Raw genomic sequence first — 27,569 nt, forward strand, 5'->3', positions numbered from 1 at the left:
GACGGTCCTGGAGGACGAGCTCCTGAAGAAAGGTTCAGAGAGAAGTCGAGTTTTAAAATATTTTATTTGTAGAATATTTTGTGTATTTTCTGCGAAGCCTTTCTGAGCGACTGCTGGTGAAGAATAAAAAAACAAGTGGGATTGGTTTGGACGTTTCAGCCTCTCGGGGGTCGGATGTTCGATGGGCCGAAGGAAGCCTGCCCCCCCCTCCCCCGTAATGTAAACGAGGCTGGACTGAACTAAACTTAGCCTCTGCCTAAATGTGAACCGCTGAATTTCAGAGCAGCCCCTGGAGCTCTGTCCTCCGTCTGATTTAATTCAGTGACTCAGCTTCGCTCTGATGAATTGATTAAAGCAGCAGCTACTCGCCGACGACCCCAGGGTCAGAGAGGACTCACGAGGTCAAAAACGAGGACCGGAGGGGAGACAGGGGGAGGAGGAGGACGCGGAGGACGAGACGACAACCGGAAAAACAAATCAGCATCAGAACCGCGACTCTGCTGCTGCCGGGGAGAACGAGCTTCACGCTGCCAAAGAGTTTCAGCTGAATATTGTCGAGCTTCTTTTCCACAGGTCAAAAACCGTTTTACAAAATATCTCCGTCCAAACGAGAAAACAAGCAAGTCTGACCAGTAGGTGGCGATAAAGTCAACAATGAATCAAATACCACAGAAGAAGCTGTGGTTCAGTGACGTGATTGTTTGAGGCAGACGTCCGTTAACGTCAGTGACGTGGAGCAGTGATGCTACATGTAGCTGCTAACCTGTTGTTTCTGGTTTCAGATCATCTCACATGTAACAGTGAACACGTGTCGTCATCGTTTTACATGAACACATGAACCAAGAACATCTGGGGTCAAAGTTCACCAGAGTTGAACTCCTCACAGGAAGTAAATGTTGTATTATAGTATTTGTGAGCGGGCTCATACGCACACTGAGCTCAAGTTAGTTTTACTCAGGAGGAGTCGGAGTTTCTCGCCGATGAGTTTCGATTTAAAGATTCAGACTCTTCGTGTGAGGAACTCGAGTGTTTACGAGAAGTGAAGTGAAACAGGAGGAGAGAAGATGGACGTATAACCACGTTAAGACAGACCAGCTGTCTCCATGGCGACGAGATGAAGTGTGAGAGATGTGAGAGTTCGATCCTGTGAGTGACGGCCAATTAGATTAAGAGACGCTGAGAGTGAGACATGAGAACATAAACAAGTTTAAAATCCTCTGACTTTAAAAAACTATTTAAAGACTTGAGTCAAAGTTTGACGCTTCAGTTGAGAAATAAAACTCATCAGCCTGGTTCAGTCTGTGATCAGTGTCTCTGGAGGTTTCTGAGATTATAACACACATAATGACATAATGGATTGTTTTCTCCACTGCCGTTAGTTTCATCAATAATTCACACTTAAAATGTTTAATTGCTTTTAACGGAGGAAGCGGCGCCTCGAGGCAGAGATGGAGTCAACGCTCCGACGACTCAGTTTTCACAAACAGCTTGTGATTTTAACTACACGCTCAGATTCAGAAGTTTAATAAGAGCAGAGTGAATCTAACTTTAATCAACTCTATGAGGCAACAGCTCAGTTTAATGTACAGAAATATTTCACCTTGAAACTATAAAAACACAGAACTGGTGTCTAACAGGACTTTAGTGTATCGACTGTATTTCTATATGAAGCAGGTTATAAAACACACAGACTCGGTTTTCTTCTAAAAACTAAAGAAGTTGCATCATTTCCTGTTCAGAGTCGACGTGGGAACATGTTCACGCTGAAATGTGTGAGTCTGAGCTGCGTGTTGTCAGTGTGAGGTTTTAGAAGCTGCTGATGTTACAGATGTTTGTTGTTGAGCTCAGCAGTGTGACGACACGTCTCAGCCTCTGGAGGGACCACGACGTGCGTTTGATTCTCCTGCCCCACGGCCTCAGAGATGACACCCCGAGCACTAAGGAGAGGAGCAGCAATGCCTCATGGGATGAAAATGATGCTGTCTCCGTGTGTGTGTGTGTGTGTGTGTGTGTGTGTGTGTGTGTTAAAAAGATGGAAGAAGAAGAGGATTCCCAGTAAAAATAGCCTTCACACCGATGACAACATCTATGATGCTCACACGCACACACATGGAGCACATCTTTATTCATTAATGTTTGCAACACTTCCTGTACCCACTTTCAAAATAAAAGCACTCCTGTGGCGGTGTGTGGTCTGGATCTAACTCAACCATGGATCAGTTCATTTGGACTTTCCAACCTCAGTCTGTTGCCATCAGGACAAAAGCAGCTCAGGTAACATAACTTTTATAAATCACAGTCCATCTGGAAATGTTCACACGTTGATCAGCACCATGTTCAAGTTTTCGATTGGGCGAGAGCCGTCTTACTTTGACACTTGAATCATATGAGCAGGTGGTGAACATGTGTGTGTGGTTACTGACAGAAACCCTCAAACTTTGAGGAGCGTGGATCAGTGTGAGTTCTGTCTCTAACCATCTGTCAGCACTGGAAACAGCTCTGAGCAAAGATCGCCCGCGGTTACAGGCGGGTAACGCCCACGTTCCACATGCCGGCGCCGGCTGATTGGCTAGAGGAGGAGAGAAGTCTCTGATCGGTCCTGACAGAACAATTACAAACCAGATCAGATGCAGGTGGAAGCTTTAATTAATCTGCTGGATTTAATTCAGCCTCCGATGGAGGAGAAGAGACTGCAGCTCCTCACGACTTCAGCAGAAACTTCAGTCATCACATGATCGAACACAGGACGTCTCTGAGCAGCCGTGAGTCGAGCTGCCGCTACGTTCGCTCAGCTTGTTCCTCTGAAAACTTCAGATCCAGACGTCCGACGACTAAAAGTTAAAAACCACCAAGATATAAAAAGTGCATCATAAAAATGTGACTTCAAACTGGACAGAAAGTCACTTTTGACTCTGACACATGCACAAGGAGGATATGACGCCACCAACAGGCGACTAAATGAAACGATACCTTGATTAAAACTGAAACACACACACACACACTAATGGAGCTGATGCACGGCAGCGGTGACTCACCGATGAAGCCGAGCTGAGAAAACTCCAGGATCATCCACTCCTCTGACGGCTGCTGCAACGCAAAGTTCTTCATGGTGGTGAAGAAGTTGGGACGAGCGACTATGTCGTCCTCTAGCTGAGGGAGAGAGAGAGAGAGGTGTTGACAGAAGAACAGTGTGAGACCTCTTGGAGACAGGAGAGACAGTGTCTTTTTTTACATTCAGTGCTTCATAATTATTGGTATTTTTATTAACATGTCTGAAAACAGCTCATGTGACAAGAGCACAAACTTCTTCTTCTCTTACTCCAGCAGGAAGAAATATTAATCCAGTTTAGATACAACCGATAACTCTTCTTCTGTGGTTTAGCTCCTCCACTTCTGACTCTGGAGTGTTTACCTCCCTCACACGCAGAGTAAGAAACGCTAAGAAGTTCAGAGCGAGTTTAGACGCCACTGCAGCGAGTCTGAGTTCCTGTCAAAACGTTCAGTGTGGGAGCGGCCGAAGCTCCGCCACCGATGATGACAGGGAGGAAACAACCAGAAAGATAATCCAGATCCACTTCAAGAAGAAGAAGAGGAAGAGGAAGAGGAAGAGGTTGAGCGGTTGAACCTCGCTGACCAGTTCACGTTTCTCTATAAAGAGAAGAACATTTGTGTTTATCTGAAAGTGAATCTGCTGCTTTAATTATCAGATGTTCCTCATCAGGATCGACCTTCACCTCGTCACCTGCTCTGGTTCTGATGTTTTAGGACGAGTCTGTCTCTTTTTATTTTCATCTTTTAAGGGAACAAAGAGTCTGTGATGAAGCCACAGTGGAGACACGTCCATTAACGTCCCCGTCAGTCCACAGTGCAACGCTTTCATCAGCCGCAGCACCAACAGTTACATCACTCTGCTCTTCCTTTTAACGGCCGTCCTGCTTTGTTCGTCTCTGTCCTCACCCCGTCCACATCCTGCGGTTTATTCGTTTCTACATTCACACGCTGAGGTTGTGTGTTTGGCAACGATATTTATAAAAATGTTCAGACTCAAATTTACTTGAGGAGGAAACAGACACGCGTCATTTTAACCGTGAAAGTTAAATGAAAGGTTTTGTGGCAGCATGAAATAATATGAACATGAAATATAAATATGGAAAATAACAATTTGATGTTTATATATTTTCTGACTGTAAATAAAGATGTTGACAAAAAGTCAAGCCAAAGTGTCTCAGTCGCCCCCTGGTGGCTGGCTGCGGTACACGTCATAAACTCTGCCTCCCTAATGTTAGCAACCTTTGAAACTTTACGTTTTCCCACCTGGACGTAGTAAGTTCCTTTAGTCTGAGCGTACATCATCAGGAAACAGTAGTCCAGGTTCTGCTTCGTCCGCCACCTGACGAAGAGGAGGAGGAAGAAGAGGAAGAAGGAAACTAAATGTTATCATCATTTGCAGCTGGAAAGTTTCAATGCTCTGTCTTGAGCGACGCTTCACGACAACAGTGAACAATCAGCAGGGAATTGAATCAGAGTGTTTCCAGATGAGCTTCAGTAAACAGCAGAACACACACACACACACACACACACACACACACACACACACACACACACTCACACAAACACACACACACACACACACTCACACAAACACACACTCTCTCTCACACACACAAAGTTTTTACAGCTGCATTTGTCTGGGACTATTTTCAGCAGCGGATGAATCCACATTTTCTGCTCAGTGATTTCATTAACAAGTAGAAATTTGTTTCTGTTTTTCAGGATTAAAAGAAAACGAACCTCCACGACCTTTGACCCCGACACCAGAGAATGACCTGAGCAGAGGTTTGTGAAGCATGTGATGATCACATGACGTCTGACTCCTTGAGCCCTGACGGACAAGAACCCCCCCACCCTCTTTCACTTTATAAATACACACACACACACACACACACACAGTTATTTTACTACAGGGACTGAATGAGTCTTTTATTTGATTTTTATTCTCAAAGCAGAACGTTTTTATGGATCAGTAACGTCGACACAGACTCGTCATTGTCTCTTAATTCAACACTGAAATCAGCTGATTTAAAAAACCACAGGATCCAGTGTTTCCTGATGAAAAAGAAGCTTTGGATCCGAACACATGAGATCACATCACAGCAGCATCGTCGTTTCACCAACATGAATCTGAACTTTAACTTCCTGTAAAGTTCAAACAATCACATTTATTTTGCTTCGCTCGACTCCGTGACCCCGACGTGGAGCGAGATCACAACCTGTTCTCTGATTGGTCAGCTGATCTGGTGTTGAGGGAAGGAGGGAAGGAGATGTGATGAGGGGAAGAACAGAGAGAGGCAGGATAGAAAAAGGATGAGGTAGGAGAAGAAGGGAAGACGAGAGGAAGAAGGGAAGCAGGAAAAACTAAAGAAGACAGGAAAGAAAGAGAAGAGGAGAGGAGAGGAGAGGAGAGGAGGGGTAAAGGAGGGAAGGAAAAGAAGGAATAGGAAACTTTTTCATTCCCTCCCTTCCCAAACCTTCCTTCTTTTTGGGGCAGCTGTGGCTCAGGGGGGAGAGCGGTTCATCCTCTGACCGGGGGTCGTATGTTCGATCCCATTCTTCCCCATCCCCCATGCCAAGGGTCCTTGAGAAACATAGTGAACCACAAACTGCCCCTGTGCCCTCGAGCAAGTGCTGCATAGACGTGTGTTAATGTTGAAACTTTCATCGAGACGAGAACAGATTTTTATAAATACAGACATTTAGCATTTTGACTTCTCCCTCTCTGCATCCTCGCTTCCTTCTCTCCTTCATCCTCTCTGTCCATCCTTCCCTCTCTGGTTCCCTCTTCCCTTTCCTCTAGTGTTACCATGGGAACAGGGCCAAAGAGGTGGGGCAACGTTTTATTAACTAAAATGATGTGTGTGTGTGTGTGTGTGTGTGTGTGTGTGTGTGTGTGTGTGTGTGTTCTCTTTTAAGATGATTCTGTCAAGTAGAAAAGAAGGCAGACGGCCAATTTAGGTGTGTCAGTGTGTCTGTGTGTGTGTGTGTGTGTGTGTGTGTGTGTTAAACAGCTCCCCAGGGGTCTGTCAGCCTGTCATGGCTAATTCATGAGGCTCTGAACCACACTGAGCGAGCTAACTACACACACACACACACACAAACACACACACACACACACAAACACAGGGTATCCTAATGTTTTACCTGGTGTGTGTGTATGTGTATGTGTGTGTGTGTGTGTGTGTGTGTGTGTGTGTGTAATTTATCAGCTCCAGCAATCAGAGAAAGTTGGATAACGATTTGTGTGTGTCTGTGTGTGTGTGTGTGTGTGTGTCTGTGTGTCTCTCTCTGTGTGTGTGTGTGTGTCTCTGTGTGTGTGTCTCTCTCTGTGTGTCTCTCTGTGTGTGTCTCTGTGTGTGTGTGTGTGTCTCTCTGTGTGTGTCTCTGTGTGTGTGTGTGTGTCTCTGTGTGTGTGTCTCTTTGTGTGTGTCTCTCTGTGTGTGTGTCTCTGTATGTCTCTGTGTGTCTCTGTCTGTGTGTCTCTCTGTGTGTGTCTCTGTGTGTCTCAGTGTGTCTGTGTGTGTCTGTGTGTGTCTCTGTGTGTCTCTGTCTGTGTGTCTCTCTGTGTGTGTGTCTGTGTATGTGTGTGTGTGTGTGTGTGTCAGTTAAAGAGGAGACGCTCTCATTTTTAAATCAGATCAAAGTCACAAAAGACAAACTTGTAAAATCACTTTGAACTGTTTTCATTCACTTGTTTCATCTGAGGAACGTGATTCGTCCGTCTTATTATAATTCCCACAATGCACAGCAGGTTGCCAGCGGTCAGTCTAAAGGATGTGACATCAGATGGAGCATCATTCGTGGCTTGAAGGAGTATTCCAGTGACGTAAGGTCTGTGACTTTGTTAAACATCAAATTCAAAGACAGGGGGCGCTGTTTTAGATCCGACTCATTAATATATGATGTCATTTAAACAAACGACCAGGAAGAAGAAAAACAAAGATGGCCGTGAAGTGAAGCTGTTTCCTGCTGAGCACAGGAAGAGCCACGAACATTCTGGAGGAAGTGGAGACGTGTCGTCATCTTTACAAACACACACACACACACACACACACACACACACACTGACCTGACTCTCTCCTTTGGGTCTCCGAAGGACTCTCGGAGTCTGGAGAAGTCGGGGTAGAAGTGGACGGATGGAGAGACGACCTCCAACAGACCCGACTGAATCTCCACTGGAAAACTGGTGCAAACACAAAGACGATGTTAACGATCAGAGACGACTTCAATGTTTGATGGTTAGAATCAGAGAGATGTGTGTGTGTGTGTGTGTGTGTGTGTGTCTAATTAATCATGCATTAACATGCTGTACTGTAAAGTGAACAATGACACACACACACACACACACACACACACACACAGGAAGTGAAGAATCTCCCTAACATGTCTGTTTCCCATCATGCAGCTGGACTTACATGCGCTTCAGGTTGTCTGCTACACTGCTGGCGTACTGCTGGTCCGCCTGAACACACAGAGAAACTGTTTTAGTTTCTGAAACACAGTACAGTGCACACACACACACAAACACACACACACAAACACACACACACACACACACACATGAAGTTTATGTGATTTCACAGCTCAAATGTTTTCAACACACACTTCATCATAGTTTTACTCCCTGAAGCATTAGCACACGTGCTAAACAGAGTCAGTGACATTAACACTGTGTGTGTGTGTGTTTGTGTTGGGGTTCATTAGCGAAACCACTGACCTTTAGAAAGCAAGCGAGGAAGCACACACACACACACACACACACACACACACACACACACACACACACACTGACCTCAGCGATGAGGACGACAATGACGCAGTCGTCTTTCTCGGCGGCGCTGAGCTCGGACATGAGAGAGTTGAGGGTGTCGGTCAGGTACGAGTGGACCTCCCTCTTCACACTGGGGACGCCCATCACGATGGAGACTGCGAACAGACGAAGAGGATGAATGACCTCACAAACACAGTGAGGAGGTCAGAGGTCAGAGCAAACTGATCATCAATCAATCTCTTCTTCAGAACTGTTCAGTCTCCAGAATCAGCAGCAGAGTGAGCGCTCCTCTCTTTAACACGTCTAGTGTTGTTCCACATTTCATTTACTGAGCGGAGTTAGCACCCCCCCCCCATGTAATGGCTCCTGGTCCCGGTGTTGTCTCACCTCCAGTGCGTCCCTGTCCCAGGTGCACGGCGGGCTGCAGACTGTCCTCTCTGTTCAGCAGGTGAGGAAGATGATGGAAGACGGACGGAAGCTGCAGGACGTTTTTACTGCTGCTCACATTCCACAACTTCAGCCTGGTCTCCTCTGAAAACACCAGAGCAGGTCAGAGCAGGTTAGACCAGGTTTACTTTACATTAGACCAGGTCAGACCGGGTTAGACCAGGTTTACTTCACATTAGACCAGGTTAGAACAGGTTAGACCAGGTTTACTTCACATTAGACCAGGTTAGACCAGGTTAGACCAGGTTTACTTTACATTAGACCAGGTTAGACCAGGTTAGACCAGGTTTACTTCACATTAGACCAGGTTTACTTTACATTAGACCAGGTTTACTTCACATTAGACCAGGTTAGACCAGGTTTACTTCACATTAGACCAGGTTTACTTTACATTAGACCAGGTTTACTTTACATTAGACCAGGTTTACTTCACATTAGACCAGGTTTACTTCACATTAGACCAGGTTAGAACAGGTTAGATCATGTTAGACCAGGTTTACTTCACATTAGACCAGGTTTACTTTACATTAGACCAGGTTAGACCAGGTTAGACCAGGTTAGACCAGGTTTACTTTACATTAGACCAGGTTTACTTCACATTAGACCAGGTTAGACCAGGTTAGACCAGGTTAGACCAGGTTAGACCAGGTTTACTTTACATTAGACCAGGTTTACTTCACATTAGACCAGGTCAGACCAGGTCAGACCAGGTCAGACCAGGTTAGACCAGGTCAGACCAGGTCAGACCAGGTTAGACCAGGTTTACTTCACATTAGACCAGGTCAGACCAGGTTAGACCAGGTCAGACCAGGTTTACTTCACATTAGACCAGGTTAGAACAGGTTAGACCAGGTTAGACCAGGTTTACTTCACATTAGACCAGGTTAGACCAGGTTAGACCAGGTCAGACCAGGTTTACTTTACATTAGACCAGGTCAGACCAGGTTAGATCATGTTAGATGAATCAAGTCCAGACTGTGTTCGTAGGACCAGGCGACAGGAGACTTCAGATTTGTCCCGGCAGTGTGGACGCACCTGAGAGGCTGCTCCAGGTTCGGTTGATGTCTCTGAGCGCCTGTTTCTCTGCGATGGCTCGTTTGATCTCCTCCAGCACAAGGTTCAGCTCCTTAGAGCGACGCAGGTTCTCCTGCTCCGCAGAGTGGAGACGCTCCCTCAACGCCAGGAACTCCCTCTGGTAGATATCCACCACATCTCCTGAGGAGGAGGAGGAGGAGGAGGAGAACCAGTTAATTTCAGACTTTTTCTCCCCTTCTCTTTGTCGTGCAGGAACCTGAATTGATCTACAGTTTAAATATATTGAAATTGAACTGAATCAAAAACATATATACAGAACAATCCTGATTTAAAATAAATATCACTTTCTCCATTGTTTCCTGAATATTCAGCTCAGAAGTTAACAACCAGAGTTTATCTCCAATGTTCAGCAGGAAACTTTAAAACATGAAGAACAGTTTGTTACAGCAGCAGCTCTTCTGCTTCAGGAAGCAGAGGATCATGGGTAAACATGGGACAACACAGTCAGAGCTCAACACATCGAGACACTTTGTTTTTACATGAAACCACTTCAACCGAATGAGTCACCTGGTGTGGCTGCAGGTGGCGCTGTTGATCAGTAACAGTTTGATATTAATATAAAGGGACGTCTGTGGACCTGGACTGCTTCATTTCATTGATTTGTCATTTACTGATGGACGGACAGATTTATGTTTCAGGGATTTAATCGTCGTTAACAGGTAGAGAGACAGAGAAAGACATAATCTGAGTGAAAACATGAAAATAAAAAGCTAAATCCTTCATCCGCTGCAGCAAACATCATCCACCCGTCCATCATCCGTCCATCATCCGTCCATCATCCGTCCATCATCCCTCATCGGGTTAATGCTGTGCGACAGTAAATCTGCAGTAATCCCTGTGAGACACGCAGCGTCTCGTTCATCAGACTCTGTTCACACCTCGACTGCACAGAATCAAACATCTACATGGTTTATATGTGATTCAGTTCATTTCCACATGATTCATCAGATTCCTCCCACAGAACACATCATGAACCAGAGATTATAAAACAGTGAGACTGCTGGATTCTAAAGACAAAAAGTCTGCACATGTTCCTGACGTGTTCCTAACGTGTTCCTGACGTGTTCCTGACGTGTTCCTAATGTGTTCCTGACGTGTTCCTAACGTGTTCCTGACGTGTTCCTAACATGTTCCTGACGTGTTCCTGACGTGTTCCTAATGTGTTCCTGACGTGTTCCTAACGTGTTCCTGACGTGTTCCTAACGTGTTCCTGACGTGTTCCTGACGTGTTCCTAATGTGTTCCTGACGTGTTCCTAACATGTTCCTGACGTGTTCCTAACGTGTTCCTGACGTGTTCCTGACGTGTTCCTAATGTGTTCCTGACGTGTTCCTAACGTGTTCCTGACGTGTTCCTAACATGTTCCTGACGTGTTCCTAACGTGTTCCTAACGTGTTCCTGACGTGTTCCTGACGTGTTCCTGACGTGCTCTGCAGGTTCTTTGGTGAGAACAAATGTTTAACCCAGTCTGGACATTTTCTCCAACTTTTCCTTTGGTGTCGATTGAACCAAATAAATGAGAATAAATTGAACTTTCATCGATGCAACACACAGGGACTCTTTCATTCTGCTGTAATTGTTTCTCTAAACCCTCATTAACGGAGCACAATAGTCACATCTGTTTGGCTGACAAGTGAAGTGCATTACTGAGAGTGTGCACACACACACACACACACACACACACTGATGAGTTTTTAATGATGCTCCTGCCCAGTTATTTATCTGCTCTGATGAAATAATCTCCCTCCCGCAGCCGTCGCTCTGTTAAACACTGAACTCGGCGCTGCTGCAGACTGAACATTAGAAACATCAGGACAAGCAGCAACACACACACTCACACACACACACACACACACACACACACACACACACACACCAGCCACTGCGGAATATTGTTTCTGAGACATACACATCTGGAGCCAGGGCCTGGTTAGCTTAGCTTAGCATAAAGACTGAAATCAAAGGGAAACAGCTAGCCTGCCTCTGAGCAGAGTTTACACCGTCAACATGCTGCATGTTTTTATAATCAGGTCTGTCTGTCTGTCTGAACAGCTCAGGACAGACTTCTCACTACTGTTGAGAGGCTGTAGTGAAGACTGCGGCCTGCAGGGGGCACTAACAGGACTGATGACCGTTACTAACAGACTCGTTTAAAGAGTTAAAACAGGAACAAGCAACGAAATTTAATTTACAGGCTTTTATGACCAAGACAGACAAATGTGTGTGTGTGTGTGTGTGTTGAAATAACATAATAACCAGTCACAGGGTGCAGACCACCCAGTAAATGAGATTACCCAGTATCCACACACACAGACACACACAGACACACACAGACACACACAGACACACACACACACACACACACACTGGATGAGTCACAGTAAACAGTCCTGTTGATCATTGATCAATAAACGTCTCACAGTTTGATTTTCAGATGTTCATCATTTCTTAACAATGGGATTTCTGGATGTTTGAATTTGTTTTCTGTTTTGATTAATTGAATTATTCACTGATCTGTGTTGCGTTCACATATTTTAAAACCATGAAGCAAACAAGTCCTCTGATTTAATCACCTTTTCCTTTGATTTATAGAAATAGAAGTTTTTAATCAATGAGAAGAACTTAAAAATCCAACGTTTGTTTCAGTGTGTGTGTGTGTGTCTGTGTGTGTGTGTGTGTCTGTGTGTGTCTGTGTGTGTGGCTTCATCTTCATGCTCGCAGGGAGAGAAACTGGACGATCATGTTCACATGACTGAGCTTCATGCACAGATTGGTCTGACACTTTCAAACCAACTCCCTAACGAGGCTCCTAACGAGGTCACTAACGAGGGGCCTGTGTGTTCCCTCAGCAGATGATGTTTAATCAGAGAGAGGTAAATGAATCCTGCTCTTTCTGCAGGTTTGGTCAAAGTGTGTTAACAGTTGTTAGAGTATTAACACACACATTAATGCAACAAGCTGCTTTAACACAACGTGTGACAACATGTCCAACAGGATGTTCGACAACAGCCAGAGAGGACGAGAGGCGGGACAACGGTGCTGGGAGCTTCACCTGCTGAGTCACAGATGAGGAAATGCAAACTGCTGAGTCAGTTAACAGTGACGGTCCCAGAGCGGCGTGATATCACTTCATTATCAACACCACGACTCTGCAGCTCGAGGAACACGTTCGAGAACAATCGTGATGACAACTGAGTTAGAGCCGCTCCGAAACGAAGCAGAGCAAAGCACAGTAAAAAGAAAGAAGGAAAGAAAGAGAGAGACACGGGAGAAGAAACTACGAGATAAACTCACAAAAGTGAAAATTTATTCCGTCTCTGACTTTTCACCATCGCTCAGCATTTTCTGTAACTAAGCAACGAACTGTAGAGGAGACAATCCACTTCCTGTTTACACCACATGACCAGTGGTGGTGAACGGTCATGTGTTTAAGGTGTTAATAATATTAGTTAAAACACTTTCAGTTTTATGAATGAGTGAACAGGACGTGAGACTTTAAGGTTTGAGTCGATCACAGCTCAGAGCCGTAGGTTTGATGCCTGACCCGACCTCCATCGTTACCTTCACCGTGAAACCACGACTCTTCATCCTCACGTCTCCTCTCGTCTACTGAAGAGATCCGAAGGAAAGCTTTTGAAATGAGAAGGTGAACTGAACTCTGAGCGTTCACACCTTTTTTTCACAAAACTCCCACAATCCTCTGCTGTTCACACGAGATTTATGAAGCGAGAAAACTCTGGTTCACCTGAGGCTTCACTTCACAGAGAGGGATCAGGCGTCACAGTTTGGCCGCAGCTGAACCGAGGAACCGACCAAAACAAAGTGTTCTTCTCTCTCTTCACTGACTCTCACACAGCGGAGACCTGGCAGGAGCTTCAGCGTCGGAGCCAGAGACGCCGAGAACAACACACAACCCAGAAAACATCAGGAAGAGGAAAGCAGACAAAAGAGCCGAACGCTGCCTGAGCCAGAACCGCTGAATAAACGACTCGAACAAAGACGGCGTCTGTTCCTCGTCTCCGACACAAAGAGAGACAGACGGAGGACAGGTCCTGAAAGTCTGATCTCAGACAGAGACACAGGAAACACACGTCTCCAACCAGCAGGTCGGATTCAACCATCGAGGGACAGACAGGACAGACACCGACAGACAGGACACACACCGACAGACAGGACACACACCTACAGACAGGACAGACACCTACAGACAGGACAGACACCGACAGACAGGACAGACACCGACAGACAGGACAGACACCGACAGACAGGACACACACCTACAGACAGGACACACACCGACAGACAGGACAGACACCGACAGACAGGACAGACACCGACAGACAGGACACACACCGACAGACAGGACACACACCTACAGACAGGACACACACCGACAGACAGGACAGACACCGACGGGGTTAAAGGTCCAGACTGTATATGAGGAGGTTAAAGGTTAAAATGATTTGATGACAGACACGAGGTTCGTTTCTAAATATGAACAAATTAATTTATTAATACGTTCAAATGATCTGCAGCTGGAGTTTGATTCATAAAACTGATATAACACATACATCTTATAAACACAACACACACACAGAGACACACACAGAGACACACAGAGACAAACCACACACACACCACAGATACACAAACCACAGAAACACACACACACACACACACACACAGAGACACACACAGAGACACACACAGAGACACACCACAGACACACACAGAGACACACACAGAGACACACCACACACACACCACAGATACACAAACCACAGACACACACACACACACACACACACACACACACACACACAGAGACACATACACACACACAGAGACACACCACAGACACACACCACACACACACACACAAACACACAACTCACACACACACCACACACAGTCACACACACAGACACACACACAGAGACACACACAGAGACACACACCACACACAGTCACACACACAGACACACACACAGAGACACACACCACACATAGCCTCCTCAGTTCAAACCCCTGCACTATCATCTAACACCATGACTTCACCAAACATACGTGTGTGTGAGTTGTGTGTGTGTGTGTGTGTGTGTGTGTGTGTGTGTGTGTGAGTTGTAAACATAATGTCTGAGCTCTTGTTTCAGTCGATATGTGAGTGAGTGTGTATCACACACACACACACACACACACACACACACACACACACAGTGACCTGTTCATTTTTTGATTATTATCATTGTCACTTCCTGTCAGTATCGACTGTCACGTCCACTAAAACAAAGTAGGAACTAAAATCCAGCAGCATTTTGGTTCCTACTTCCTGTCGGACACAGGAACTCACTGGATTCACAGGAAACAAACCTGATTTATCAAATACTCATCACATATGAAAACATTTTATGGATTGATCCGTTAAACTGAGACAAGAGCGTCTGTCCTCCACGGATCCTCTGTTCAAGGGACATGACACATTTGTACAGGTGTCTTTGTGAGGACCATGTTGACCGGGCCCCACTTTAACCCACTTCTAATGGACAGTTTGAGGATTAAGATTTGGTTCTCGGGTTCGAACGAGGTTCAGGTTTAGACGAGGGTTTTTACTTTGGATGATAAAGGTTAAGGAATGTGTTATGTGAATGAGTGTCCTCACTAAGATAGAAGTACAAACGTGTGTGTGATTATTAAATCAAGTCGACTCCTTCACACACACACACGGTTGTCATGGTAACTGAGTGGTGCAGCAGGAGGGTGACATGCATGTTAACGGGCCGTCTCAGTCAGCTGGTCCTTCAGTCTGATGTCACGCGTCTGAGATGTGATTTCATCATCACTAACTCTGGCTTTCTATTGGTTGAGGAATCTGGATCCGACTGGAAACAAAAACAGATTCCAAGAACAGAAGAAAACTTGGTGGACGTTAGAGCTGAAGCTGGAGCAGCAGGAGATCTGAACACAAGCGTTTATTCGAGTGAAAGCTTTATAAAATCACTACATATATATATAATAAGTCCTGCTCTCACAGGGACAAGGACGAGGAGCGAAGAGAAGACAAAAGACAAACTCACGAACTACAACATTTCAAGTCCCAGAGTCCTGTGCTTGTGTTTCCTGATTTATTTCCTGTGAGTCTGATTCCAGGCGTGAACCATGAGAACTCAGTGATGAGACCTGAGGGACCAGACTGGAGACACCACATCACTGCAGACTTTCCTGTTCATACGATACCGTGACCACAGCTTCCTGTCTATAAGAAGATCATTTCCTGTGCACGGAGAGGCTCGTGCACGGCTCACACACGTTAACGTTTCCTCTGCTCACTTCCCACAATGCTTCACACCCAGCCTGTGGCCTGGATGAAGAGATGATGTCATTATGTGACACGATAGCTGCTCATTAACCTGCGCTCACCTGCTGCCCTGAGGCCGGAAACTACACTACCCACAATCCCACAGGGAACTGCACAGGGTACTTCCTGTTTACTGTGCTGCCGCTCCCTGAAGATCAAACTCAACCAAGAGGACGCAGAAGAAGAGGAGGCGACATTTTCCATCTCGTTCTCATCTGATAAAAAAACCCGAGCTCCCAAAAGGGAAGCCAAAGCATCTGGCTCGCCCCCTGGTGTCTGCCTGCAGTAAAGGTCCTAAACCTCCTGAATTAGTTATTTGATGACATTATTTGATGAGACGTCGTGATGTCTCCGCCCCCTGATTGTGAAAGATGTCCCTGGTGCAAGACGGCAGCGTTTGTATCTGGGATATTTGAACTTCCTGTCTGGATAGTGGGAGGAAGTGGAGACGCTCTGTGCATCTTTATGTATCTCTATGTATTCAATGAACCACGAGGTTGATGTGTTGAGTCTGTCGATTATTTATCTTTCTTTAGAGCGAGGGTGGAGCTTGCACAGGAAGTGGCCCCACAGGGGAGGTCTCCAGGCAGACGCCTCTCGTGCCATCGACTCACACGGCGATCGTCTAGTCAAAAATGTAAAAATAAACTGAGAGAGAAAAAAAAACTTGAAAAAAGTGAGAGCGAGCAAACCGAGACACGGATGCGACCTTCATGAAAGATCTCAATCTGAACTTCTGTGCTCATGATAACAACTTTATTCACCACATTATTTTTCTTTACGCTTCAGCTCCTGTCCCTGTGCTTGTTGATATTCCGTCTGTCTCGTGATAAACAAACTAAAAAGGCCACAGATGTAAAATAATGTTTGTAGACCAGCTGAGAACAGAGAGGTCCTGATGCACAGTTGTGTAAGTGTGTCAGTGCTGCATCAGCTCAGATGGATTTACTGCTGCAGTGAACTACAGGCCATTAAGACTCAGACACACTCGGACATTAGCAGAGCTCATAAACCGGCTCTGTTAAGCTTTAACGCCGAGCAGCTGCAGCAAAGCACTGTGGGAGCTCCAAGTTTTACTGACACTTACCCGGGTTTTTTTTTTTAGGGGGGGGCAACAATCTATTTATATTCTGCTGCAGCAACAAGTGGAGTAAAAACTCTGACATCCTTTCACTCAGATAATTCATTAACTAGTTTTCTCGCTCTCTGGTTGTTTGTCTCCACCAACCAGAGCAGTCAAGAGGTCACTGTGACCTTTGACCTTTCAAATCTAAAAACTTCACCTTTGACTTGACAACTGCTCAGAAAGATCGAGAAATTCTGTAGAGACAGACTCGACACATCCAGTGAGTGTTTGTACCTGTCTTTAAGATATCGTGTTCACAATGTGACGGACACATGACAACCTGTTCTACTGTCACGTGCACGCAGTGGTAGAGAGAGGGAGACAGAGAGAGAGAGAGACTGTCAACAGAGGGAGCTGGTCGGGGTCAAAGGTCACAACCACTTGACCTTGTCGGGAACAAGGTCAATGCTGCGGTAGCCACGATGATGTTCTTACATCATGAAATCTGAACCCACAGGACAGATCTCCACTAATCATTACACATGATCCAATTATAACATGATCTAATTAATAACATGATCTAATTAATAACATGATCTAATTAATAACATGATCTAATCATTACACATGATCTAATTAATAACATGATCTAATTATTAACATGATCTAATTAATAAATTATCTAATTAATAACATGATCTAATTAATAACATGATCTAATTATTACACATGATCTAATTAATAAATGATCTAATTAATAACATGATCTAATTAATAACATGATCCAATTATAACATGATCTAATTATTACACATGATCTAATTAATAACATGATCTAATTATTAACATGATCTAATTAATGCAGAGACTCAAATTATGCTGTATCCCAGCATCACCACTGACTGGACACACTGTAATTACTGCATGTATTACTAATGACTGGGGCTGGTCTAATTACTGGAGACATATTTTAGAGCAGGTCACTAATTGGATTTTGACTCAAATACAGAACTAAACAGTCATATGGTTGGTTACCACGGTAACACAGGGACCAATCACAGTGTAAACGGACTCGAGGTGACTTCAAATATTCTTTGTTGTCCATTTACACCAATGACTGTGAATCAAGATGGACGACATGACAACTCCCTGAAATAAGGCCAAATCATCTGGATCGCCCCCTGGTGTCTGGTTGCAGTATAGATTATAAACCCTCCTCCTCCATGTTAGCAGATGGGACACGGACCAAACTAAAACGTTAAATAAATGTTTACAGATGTTTCAGCTCGTTCTTCTCTCTCTGATGTTTGTTCAAGTGTTTCTAATCAGTTTGGTTTAATTAGTTATTGATGATAGAAAAACAGGCGGAGACGTCATGATTGACAGCTGATTTCTGTGTTTTTCATATTTTATTGAAAACTGAACTGACAAGTTCTGATTCATAAAATTACCTCAGAAATTCTCTGAGCTCTACTTCCCTGAATCTCATGGACGTTTCCAGAGAAGCTAAACACACATTATACTGTGTGTGTGTGTGTGTCTGTGTGTGCTGGTGGCCTTCAGGCTGACTGAGTGGACTCTACACTGAGTGTTCTGTTCTCACACACACACACACACACACTCATTCAGCTCAAGTATCACTTCTCTTTAAACAAGGCAGCAGTGTGTCTCTCCCCTGGAGCTGGTGTGTGTGTGTGTGTGTGTGTGTGTGTGTGTGTGTGTGTGTGTGTTCTCTTTAACCTCTCACTTCATTCAAATAGTTTAACAGCCTGTTCCATCCAGATGTTATAAGCAAACACTCTGAGCAGCAGAAACTGATTTACACTGTTTAACATCACACACACACACACACACTCACACACACACACACACACACACACACACACACACTGTGTGCTCCTGGTTACTGTTAGGATGTGGATTGTGTTCAGGTTAATAAATCGGTCAGAGGGTTCAGCACTTGTTGGTTTTCCTTGCATGCAGCTCTTCTCATTAATTAACTGCATTATTTAAAGACTGTAAATCTTCCTGACACGACGTCTCATCTCTTTCTCAGCTTTTTAATTGTTTCACCACGATGAAAGAATTTAAAAGTAACATGCAGTTTGAATTTGTGAGCGCTCTCCTGCAGGAGGAGATCAGGAGCCAAATCTTCCAGGGGTTTGATGGAAATGAGCCAGTTGTGTTTAAGATCAAGCTCAAACAGATGAAGAAGCGTGGACCTGCTCCAACAAGGCAGGTCGTAGGTGCTTCCTGCTCTGAGGAGCAGTTGAGCCTGTTGCTGAGTGAAATGTCGAACACAGAGATGCTGGTAGTTAAAAGGCGGGAAGACATCGATCAATCAGTCAAATTTTATTTGTGTAGCCGTTATTAACAAATCACAGTTTGCCTCCTAGGACGTCATAGAATCAGTTGTTTACATCGATGAAGAGGTGAACAACATCTGGCTCCGCCTCACGGAGGTGATCCGCCCCCTGCCTGAGGAGGCGTCTCTGTCGATGAACGCCTTGGTGGAGTCCAGAGTGTCGTACCTCCTCCACAGGCCGCCAGGCGGCCGCCATGACTCAGTCCAACGTCACCTCCTGCTCCGCTCCCAAACCCCCCTCCCCCTCCCCCACCCTTCTGTCTTCATTCTGTGTTCTTATAATACATCAATATTTTAAAACGACCCTTTCAGATTGAAGAGTATATTCAAACCTCTGTCTTGTTCTTATATATTCAAGCATCTTGTAAAAACACAATCCTGTAAATAAAAGTGTAACTTCTCTTTGGTCACATTATTAATCAAGAGGATAATAGAAATGTATCTTCGGTACTAATATTTCCATAGACAGGACAAAGCCAGAATTACTGCCTTTGTGGGGACCATTTTGAGCCTGGCCTCACTTTCTGAAGCCAGGGTTAGGATTTTAGTTTGGAGGCTAGGGAATGCATTATACCGATGAGTGTCCTCACTAAGATACAAGTACAAACGTGTGTGTGTGTGTGTAGCTGGGTTAGGGGCGTGGGGATCCAGTGAGAAAGGGGGGGGAACAGGAGCTTTTGCAACCGTGGGAACAGACGCTTGACAGACAGGGCACACAACCGTTGACATGGTAACAGGAGATTGTTATCTCTGTCAGCCAATCAGCTTCTTCCCTGGGGAGTCTGTTGTGACCCAGTGTTTTAAAGAGGACAAGTCTCCCCATGTGTCCTTCACGTCCTTCAGGAGGTTTGAAATGGAGAAGGCCTCAGAAAGGTTTCAGTGAATCCTGGTGGATCCGTCGTCCATGAGGGTTCAGAGGTCGTCACATAAGTTCTAGAGGCTCTTTAACTGTTTTGTTGTTTTGTCGTTGCTCAGGAAACTTACTTCACTTCGTTCACTCCTGGTTTGTTTCAGAGCTTCAGACTCTTCAGTTCAGTCTGAAGCTGAACATCAGGTGTGAGAGGTTCCTCAGACCAGAGGTGTTCTGGATCACATGAGACCATGGAACAAACACAGGAAGCGTCACTGACCTGCTGCCCACACTGATGTGTTCTGTTTTAAAACATGTCTCTGACATGTCAGAGACATGTCTCTGACATGTTTTGATCTGTCAGACGGAATCACATGAAGAGGATGAAGAGGAAGCCACCTGCAGAGCGGCCATGTTGGCTCAGAGCTCCGCCCTACAATCAAATCTGATCGATTTCCTGAAGGTTCCACAGAAACACGTCATTTTAAAGTTATTGATATTTTTCTACTCATGATAAAGTAATTGTTTCTTTACAGCAGTTTAACTTCAAGTAGCTTTTCTGTCTCTGCCTCAACCAAGAAGCTGAAAACGTCGGCAGGTGAAAGACCTGGATGCCGTTGCCCCCCTCTCCTCCTCGTCCTCCTCCCTGACTCCACCCGTCTGGGAGGTGGAGGTGAGTGGAGTCAGGTGGCAGCTCGTGAATGAGGGGGTTTGTGGAAAAAGACTTGAGCTGCGTCCGACACAAAGGAGGCATTTAGAGAGCGAGGGGCCACATCTGGAGGGAAACTGAGATACAGAGCAATTAACCACAACACCTAATCCTCTGTGCGTGTGTGTGTGTGTGTGTGTGTGTGTGTGTGTGTGTGTGTGTGTGTGTGTGTGTGGACTTGGACTCTTTATATTTTTGCTCTCTACACCCAGATTCACGTAGTTTGTGGTTTGCATCATAATTCATTGAAATTGAATGCATCATGGGAAATATTAAATATGTAAATACAGTATCATATATTTATTTTGTTTGTGTTTTTGTTCTGGAGGAAAACAGCAGCGACAAATCGGAGGCTTCAGACGACGACATGTTCGCTGAGTTAAATCCTGACAAACACACACCTCAATAAAAACACCTGAGAGCTTTTTATCATGAAACTGTCTTTGCTCAATTGTTCAATAACATTTTAAAAATCTATAACCGTAAATAAGTGAAACTGTTTACGCTCGTTGGTCATTTTCAGTTGACAAGTCAAAAACAATCATCTAGAATAAGAGCAGAAGGTTCAGAGTCTGTTGTTTTATTTGCTCCAGAGGACGAGAAATAAAAGTTGAAGTGAAAACTCTCAGGTTTAAGGAGGCATTTTCAAACAGTGCTTCGTTTTTAGTGTGATTTTTTTAGATGTGCCCGAGGTGGAAATGAATTCATGGCGAATGAAAACAACTTCACTGCGACTTTGAGACTTCGCCACAGAAATGAACCAGAGAGAAAACCTGTGAAACAGAAACGAGTCTCAGCTCAAAGTAAAAACTCAACTGATCAGAAACACTTGAACGAACATCAGTGAGAGAAGAACGACCAGAAATGACAAAAAAACATTTATTTAACGTCCACTATGATTTTTTTGTTTGGTTCATGTCCCATCTGCTAACATGGAGGAGGTTAATGACCTGTACTGCAGCCAGACACCAGGGGGCGATCCAGAGGTTCTGGCTTCCCTTCAGTCAAGCTTTACAGTCACTATTCACATGAACCCACATTTATAAAATAAATTGTCTCCATCTGTCGCATGTGATTAGAAACAGTTTGAACAAGAGACACGAAGAACCAATAAAACCACAGGACTCATGAGGCCGAGCAGCCAATCAGGAGCCACGAACTATGTCTGAACTGATTCCACCATGAGTGACATCACAGAACTGTTTATATGACGTCACGGAAAATAACACGGAGGAGCTGCTGCTGATCCAAGAGTTTATATGAAGCTAAAAATCACACACACACACACAGACAGACACACACACACACACACACACAGACACACACACACACACACACACAGACACACACACAATGAGTGTATAACGCTACTAAGCCCGTTAAACGTGTCCTCGATGCTCTATGTATGTGTGTGTGTGTGTGTGTGTGTGTGTGTGTCTGTGTGTGTGTGTGTCTGTGTGTGTGTGTGTGTGTGTCTGTATCTGTGTGTGTATCTGTGTGTGTGTGTGTCTGTGTGTGTGTGTCTGTGTGTGTGTGTCTCTGTGTGTGTATCTGTGTGTGTGTGTGTGTGTGTGTCTGTGTGTGTGTGTGTGTGTGTGTCTGTATCTGTGTGTGTGTGTGTCTGTGTCTGTGTGTGTATCTGTGTGTGTGTGTGTGTGTGTGTGTGTGTGTGTGGGTCTATGTAAAAACACCAAAGATTTATAATGGACGTCGTCATTGTTCTGAAATCTGTAAACATAAAATGCCCCAATATAATCTTCATCATCACCTTCCTCCTCCTCTTCCTCACACTGGTGATGATGATTTGCTGACAGGAAACTCAGAAACCTGAAAACTGATCTAATGCATCACACACAGATTGTTTGTGGTAGACAGATGGTTCACTCTGTGTGAGGAAGCTGATCTGCCTCCCTGTCACCTCCTCCTCCTCCTCCTCCTCCTCTGTTCTCTCTGAATATGATCCAGTTCATCTCTCTCTCTTCTCGTTTCTGCTTCCTTCTTTTATTGGTTGAATTAGATTTTCAGTCCCTCTCTCGTCTCCTCAGTCTAAATAAACACACCACGTAAAATCTTCAGATAAACCAGGGAGGATCAACGCAAAGTTTTCTCACTAATGACGCGGAATAATTCTGAAGAATCAACATTACACACACACACACACACACACACACACACCTTCACTATATAATAATATGATACAATATAAAATATAACAAAAGATCAAGGCAGCTACTTGAACTCACTGAATGATATTTCATGTGAACTTCCTGTTATTCTTTGGTTTTATATTTAACTTTTCCTTTTAAAACACGTCCATCTAAAACAATGACACTGAGTTTTCCAGGGGCTCGTTCTCTTACGTATGAAGAGATCTGGATCTTACGCTCTGTATCTTCACGCTGCCTCGTTCATTAACTCTGCTGATATTTGACTTAGATTAGGATTTTACATTCGGAGGAGCTTGTGAACTGTTGTTGAGTCGTTAACTTAGAAATCTTCTTATGGTTGTTTCAGTGTTTCATGTTTAAAGAAAAACTTTACACAGATTTGATTTTGAATGAAATCATTCTGACCTCAAGCAAAATATTTAACTTATAATGACAGAGAAACAAATCCTCGTGTTTAAGAAGATAAAACCTGCGTCTGTTGAAAATCTCAACTTAATAAATGATTCAAACAACAACTGATTAATAACGACTTATTTTGAGACTGATGACAAAACGAAATGTTTTTAAATGAATCAGCCGTAAAACAAAGAGCCTGTGTCCTCAAAGAACAAGAGGTCAAAGGTCACGACCAAAAACATCAAATCTCTCTCTCACTCACACACACACACACACACACACACACAGTCACATGCTGAAGGCAGTTGGTCACATGTTCTCCCCAATACCTCTACTACACACACACCCACAGTTCTCTCTCTCTCTCTCTCTCTCTCTCTCTCTCTCTGTCACATGAACTCGTTAAATTACAAACAGGCATTAGAAAGCATGCTTTTATTTTGAAGGACACAGGGTCAGCTCTTTTATTTTTTACCCGAGTACAGTTGTGAAGTATTTGTACTTTCAACATTAAATACACTTTCTGTCTGTTTGTTTTTTCTTATCAAGTAGAGTCCAGTCGAGCGTCGCCCTCGTTCAAACAGAAAACAAACAGATTCCACCTGATCTGAGTTCTGACCCGTGTCCTCACATCAACTGGCGGCTCCGCTTCTTCCACGTGTTCTCTTCTACTCTCTGAAAGTCCACAAACTGAATCAATGCTATTTAGAGTCTTTATGTTTGGAGACAGTTGTTCATCCATGTGACTTCATGTGGTGTCGTCAGCGTGTTGCTTTACTGAGACTCGGTTTACAACAGGTCAAATATTCTCATTATAACGATTCTGATATTAAAACTGTTCTTCCAGACAGATCTTCATCAGCGTCCCTCAGTTTTCATGAGGATTTAAAAAGTCAGATTTCACCTATATATATATATATATATATATACTGTATATATATATATATATATAGGTGGGAGCAGCTCAGAGGTCTGATCGTTTCATTCTCAGTGAAGCTCAGGTAATTAAGTGCACACACACACACACACACACACACACACACACAGAGCGAGACATGAAGACGTGAGGACACGATTGAGGACAGAAACTGTCACATGACTCAGTTTGTGTCTGAGCGAAACTCGACCTCCCACAGTGAACATTAAATATTCATCAGCTCCTTTCACAACGTCTTGGACTCCAGGAAAAACACGACATGTGAGACACAGTGTGTGTGTGTGTGTGTGTGTACTGAACAAACTTGTGGACGCACTAAAATGTCGACCTCATGGTGGCGCTACAGGTACTTTACATGATTCATGAGACTGTATTTTGTGTATTGTTTCATCAGCTGTTGACTTCACACAGGGTCGTAGTAAAGAACGAGCAGCTGATCAGTTCAAATGTGAGGCCGCTTCAAAAGTCAACCCTTTTTCTCACGTTGTAGTTTCCGGGTCCCACTGGATTCTGGTCTGAGATCCAAACTCTAACTTTAAAGATTTGTCACCATGTCCTGCTCACAAACGATTGTTTAAATCTGAGGTGAAACCAGCACCAGAGTCCAGCGTGTGGACGAGCAGCGGGGAACTGAAACCACACGTGTCACGACAAGTATGACATCGTTTGAATGTGTTGTCGACCAGCTCCTCGTCCACCGTCCTGCTGCTTTCAAATACGTCCCAGATGAAGGACACATGTGACCAATCAACACAGACATCGTAGATTATGACTCTGTTGGTCTGTTTTCATTGGACGACTCAATCATCCTGAACGTGACTGAACTGCTGCTGACGAGCTGAACGCATCATGAGTCTGGGTAAAAGTCTACTGTGGTTGTTGTAGAAACACACACACACACACACACACTCCTGTTACTGCTGCAGCTCTGTGTGTGTGTGTGTGTGTGTGTGTGTGTGTGTGTGTGTGTGTGTGTGTGTGTGTGTGTGTGTGTGTGTGTGTGTGTGTGTGTGTGTGTGTGTGTGTGTATGTGTGAAGACGCCTGTTGGGGAAAACTGGGGAAATCCAACCCCTGAGGAGAGGACAGCAGTGAAGGTCACTGACAGAGCATGAACACACACACACACACACACACACACACACACACACACACACACACACACACACACACACACACACACACACACACAGTCTGCTGTTGGTCTCCTGCAGGTTTTAACATTGCGCTGATGTAGCATCAAAAACATGCAGCAGTGTTATTTCCTCGTTTCCTCATCATCTCGTTCCAGCCTTCAGTTCCTGACCTCTGACCTCTGACCTCTGTCAAAGTCATACTCCAAACACACAGGGGGCAGCATTAAGAACGATTGTCACCATCTGGCTCAACAGGACAATCACACAAACAACTCGTCCTTCTTTTCAACGTCATGACGTACATTGAACTTCCAGCATTCACACGTAAACCATTCAACCACGACTTGTTTTCTTTGAATTATGCAACAGTGAAGACAGCGAGACGAGAGAGGGCCTCTGTTTCCGACACGTCGAGCGTGACGCAACCAGGTAAAAAAAAACAGACTCAAAGCCCAAATTTATAGAAAGCTAGTTTAAAAAACCTGCGAACAGCTGCTCACTTCCGTGTGAAAGAGGAACAAGCATCAACGAATATGTGAAGCTTCATAAAGTTAAACAGAAACGTTCTGAGGAACAGCACAGAGGAAGAGAGAACCAGGGTGAACCAGCTAAACAACAGGATGTGTGTGTGTGTGTGTGTGTGTGTGTGTGTGGGAGAGTGACAGCAGGACAAGGCCGAGCATGTTCACTTCCAGGCTGAAAGAGGCCGATGTGTCATCTAATCACTATGAGCTGTGCTGTCGGTGTGTTGTAAATCAATCTGTGTGTGTGTGTGTGTGTGTGTGTGTATGTGTGTGTGTGTGTGTGTTTCTGTGTGTGTATATTACTGGTTCACACAAAGCTGCACTGGCAGGCTAAATAAAAGTGTGATGAATATTTAAAACATTTTAATTTTTAAAAATGAAATGTGACACTTTGATCAGACATGAGGGCGTGTCACATGACCACTTCAAAGAGATTCACATTCAGCCAATAAGAGCGCTGGATTAAAAGGATCCGACCTCTGACCTCACTGCTCTTACATGACATCACCACTGCAGTCTCAGAGGAATGAATAAATCAAACGCACACACACACACACACACACACACACACACACACACACACACAGAACTCATTCTGATGTACAGTAGTTTCAATCCTGTGAGTTCGTCTCTTCACTTTCTTTCTCTGATGAACTGAAGACGACTTTTTCAATTAATAAATAAAAATATGAAATTACTGAAGAACAACGAACTAGAATCAACGCCCAGTTGTTTGTTTGTCTCCACCAATCAGAGGTCACTGTGACCTTTGACCCCAAAATCTACTCAGTTCATCTGTGAGTTCCAGTAAACACATGAAAGAATCTTTAAATCATTTGAAATGCACTTATTTAAAATGTCAAGTCGTTCGACTGAACCAGGCGACGTGTGTTCGAACCTGCGTTCAGACGGACCTGAGCTCCAGAGGACAACACACGTGACACGTCATGCTGAGCGAGTGTGAACGTGTCCGAGCGACTGAGCCTCAAGAACGACACATGAACGGATTCAACAGCACAGACCAGACACCACGTCCCTACGTCTCCATGTCCCTACGTCTCCATGTCCCTACGTCTCCATGTCCCTACGTCTCCATGTCCCTACGTCTCCATGTCCCTACGTCTCCATGTCCCTACGTCTCCACGTCCCTACATCTCCATTTCCCTACGTCTCCATGTCCCTACATCTCCATTTCCCTACGTCTCCATGTCTCTACGTCTCCATGTCTCTACGTCTCCATGTCCCTACGTCTCCACGTCCCTACATCTCCATGTCCCTACGTCTCCACGTCCCTACATCTCCATGTCCCTACGTCTCCATGTCTCTACGTCTCCATGTCCCTACGTCTCCACGTCCCTACGTCTCCACGTCCCTACATCTCCATGTCCCTACGTCTCCATGTCTCTACGTCTCCATGTCCCTACGTCTCCACGTCCCTACATCTCCATGTCCCTACGTCTCCATGTCTCTACGTCTCCATGTCCCTACGTCTCCACGTCCCTACGTCTCCACGTCCCTACATCTCCATGTCCCTATGTCTCCATGTCTCTACGTCTCCATGTCTCTACGTCCTAATGTTTTTATTTCCAGACTCAGTTTTATAACGTCTTCGATCTTCAGCAAGATTCAGTGTGGACAGACAGAAGACAGCTCCTGTTCTTTCAAAATAAAAGCAGCTGAACTGATCAGTTCCTGTTTG

General features: G+C 44.6%; 1 protein-coding gene across 1 annotated transcript in view; it reads right to left on the reverse strand.

The window, feature by feature from the left end:
• mgat4b (alpha-1,3-mannosyl-glycoprotein 4-beta-N-acetylglucosaminyltransferase B) overlaps positions 1-27,569 on the reverse strand; it is a 41,519-nt gene that overhangs the window by 11,623 nt on the left and 2,327 nt on the right. Inside the window, exons 2-8 of the mRNA XM_069531470.1 lie at positions 9,308-9,487; positions 8,213-8,356; positions 7,847-7,980; positions 7,470-7,516; positions 7,124-7,237; positions 4,315-4,390; positions 3,036-3,150 (exon numbers count right to left, since the gene is read on the reverse strand). Of these exons, the coding sequence (XP_069387571.1) occupies positions 3,036-3,150; positions 4,315-4,390; positions 7,124-7,237; positions 7,470-7,516; positions 7,847-7,980; positions 8,213-8,356; positions 9,308-9,487 (810 nt within the window). The remainder of the gene's footprint in view (positions 1-3,035; positions 3,151-4,314; positions 4,391-7,123; positions 7,238-7,469; positions 7,517-7,846; positions 7,981-8,212; positions 8,357-9,307; positions 9,488-27,569) is intronic.

Source organism: Paralichthys olivaceus, chromosome 9, assembly GCF_024713975.1.
Source record: "Paralichthys olivaceus isolate ysfri-2021 chromosome 9, ASM2471397v2, whole genome shotgun sequence".
NCBI lineage: Eukaryota > Metazoa > Chordata > Actinopteri > Pleuronectiformes > Paralichthyidae > Paralichthys > Paralichthys olivaceus.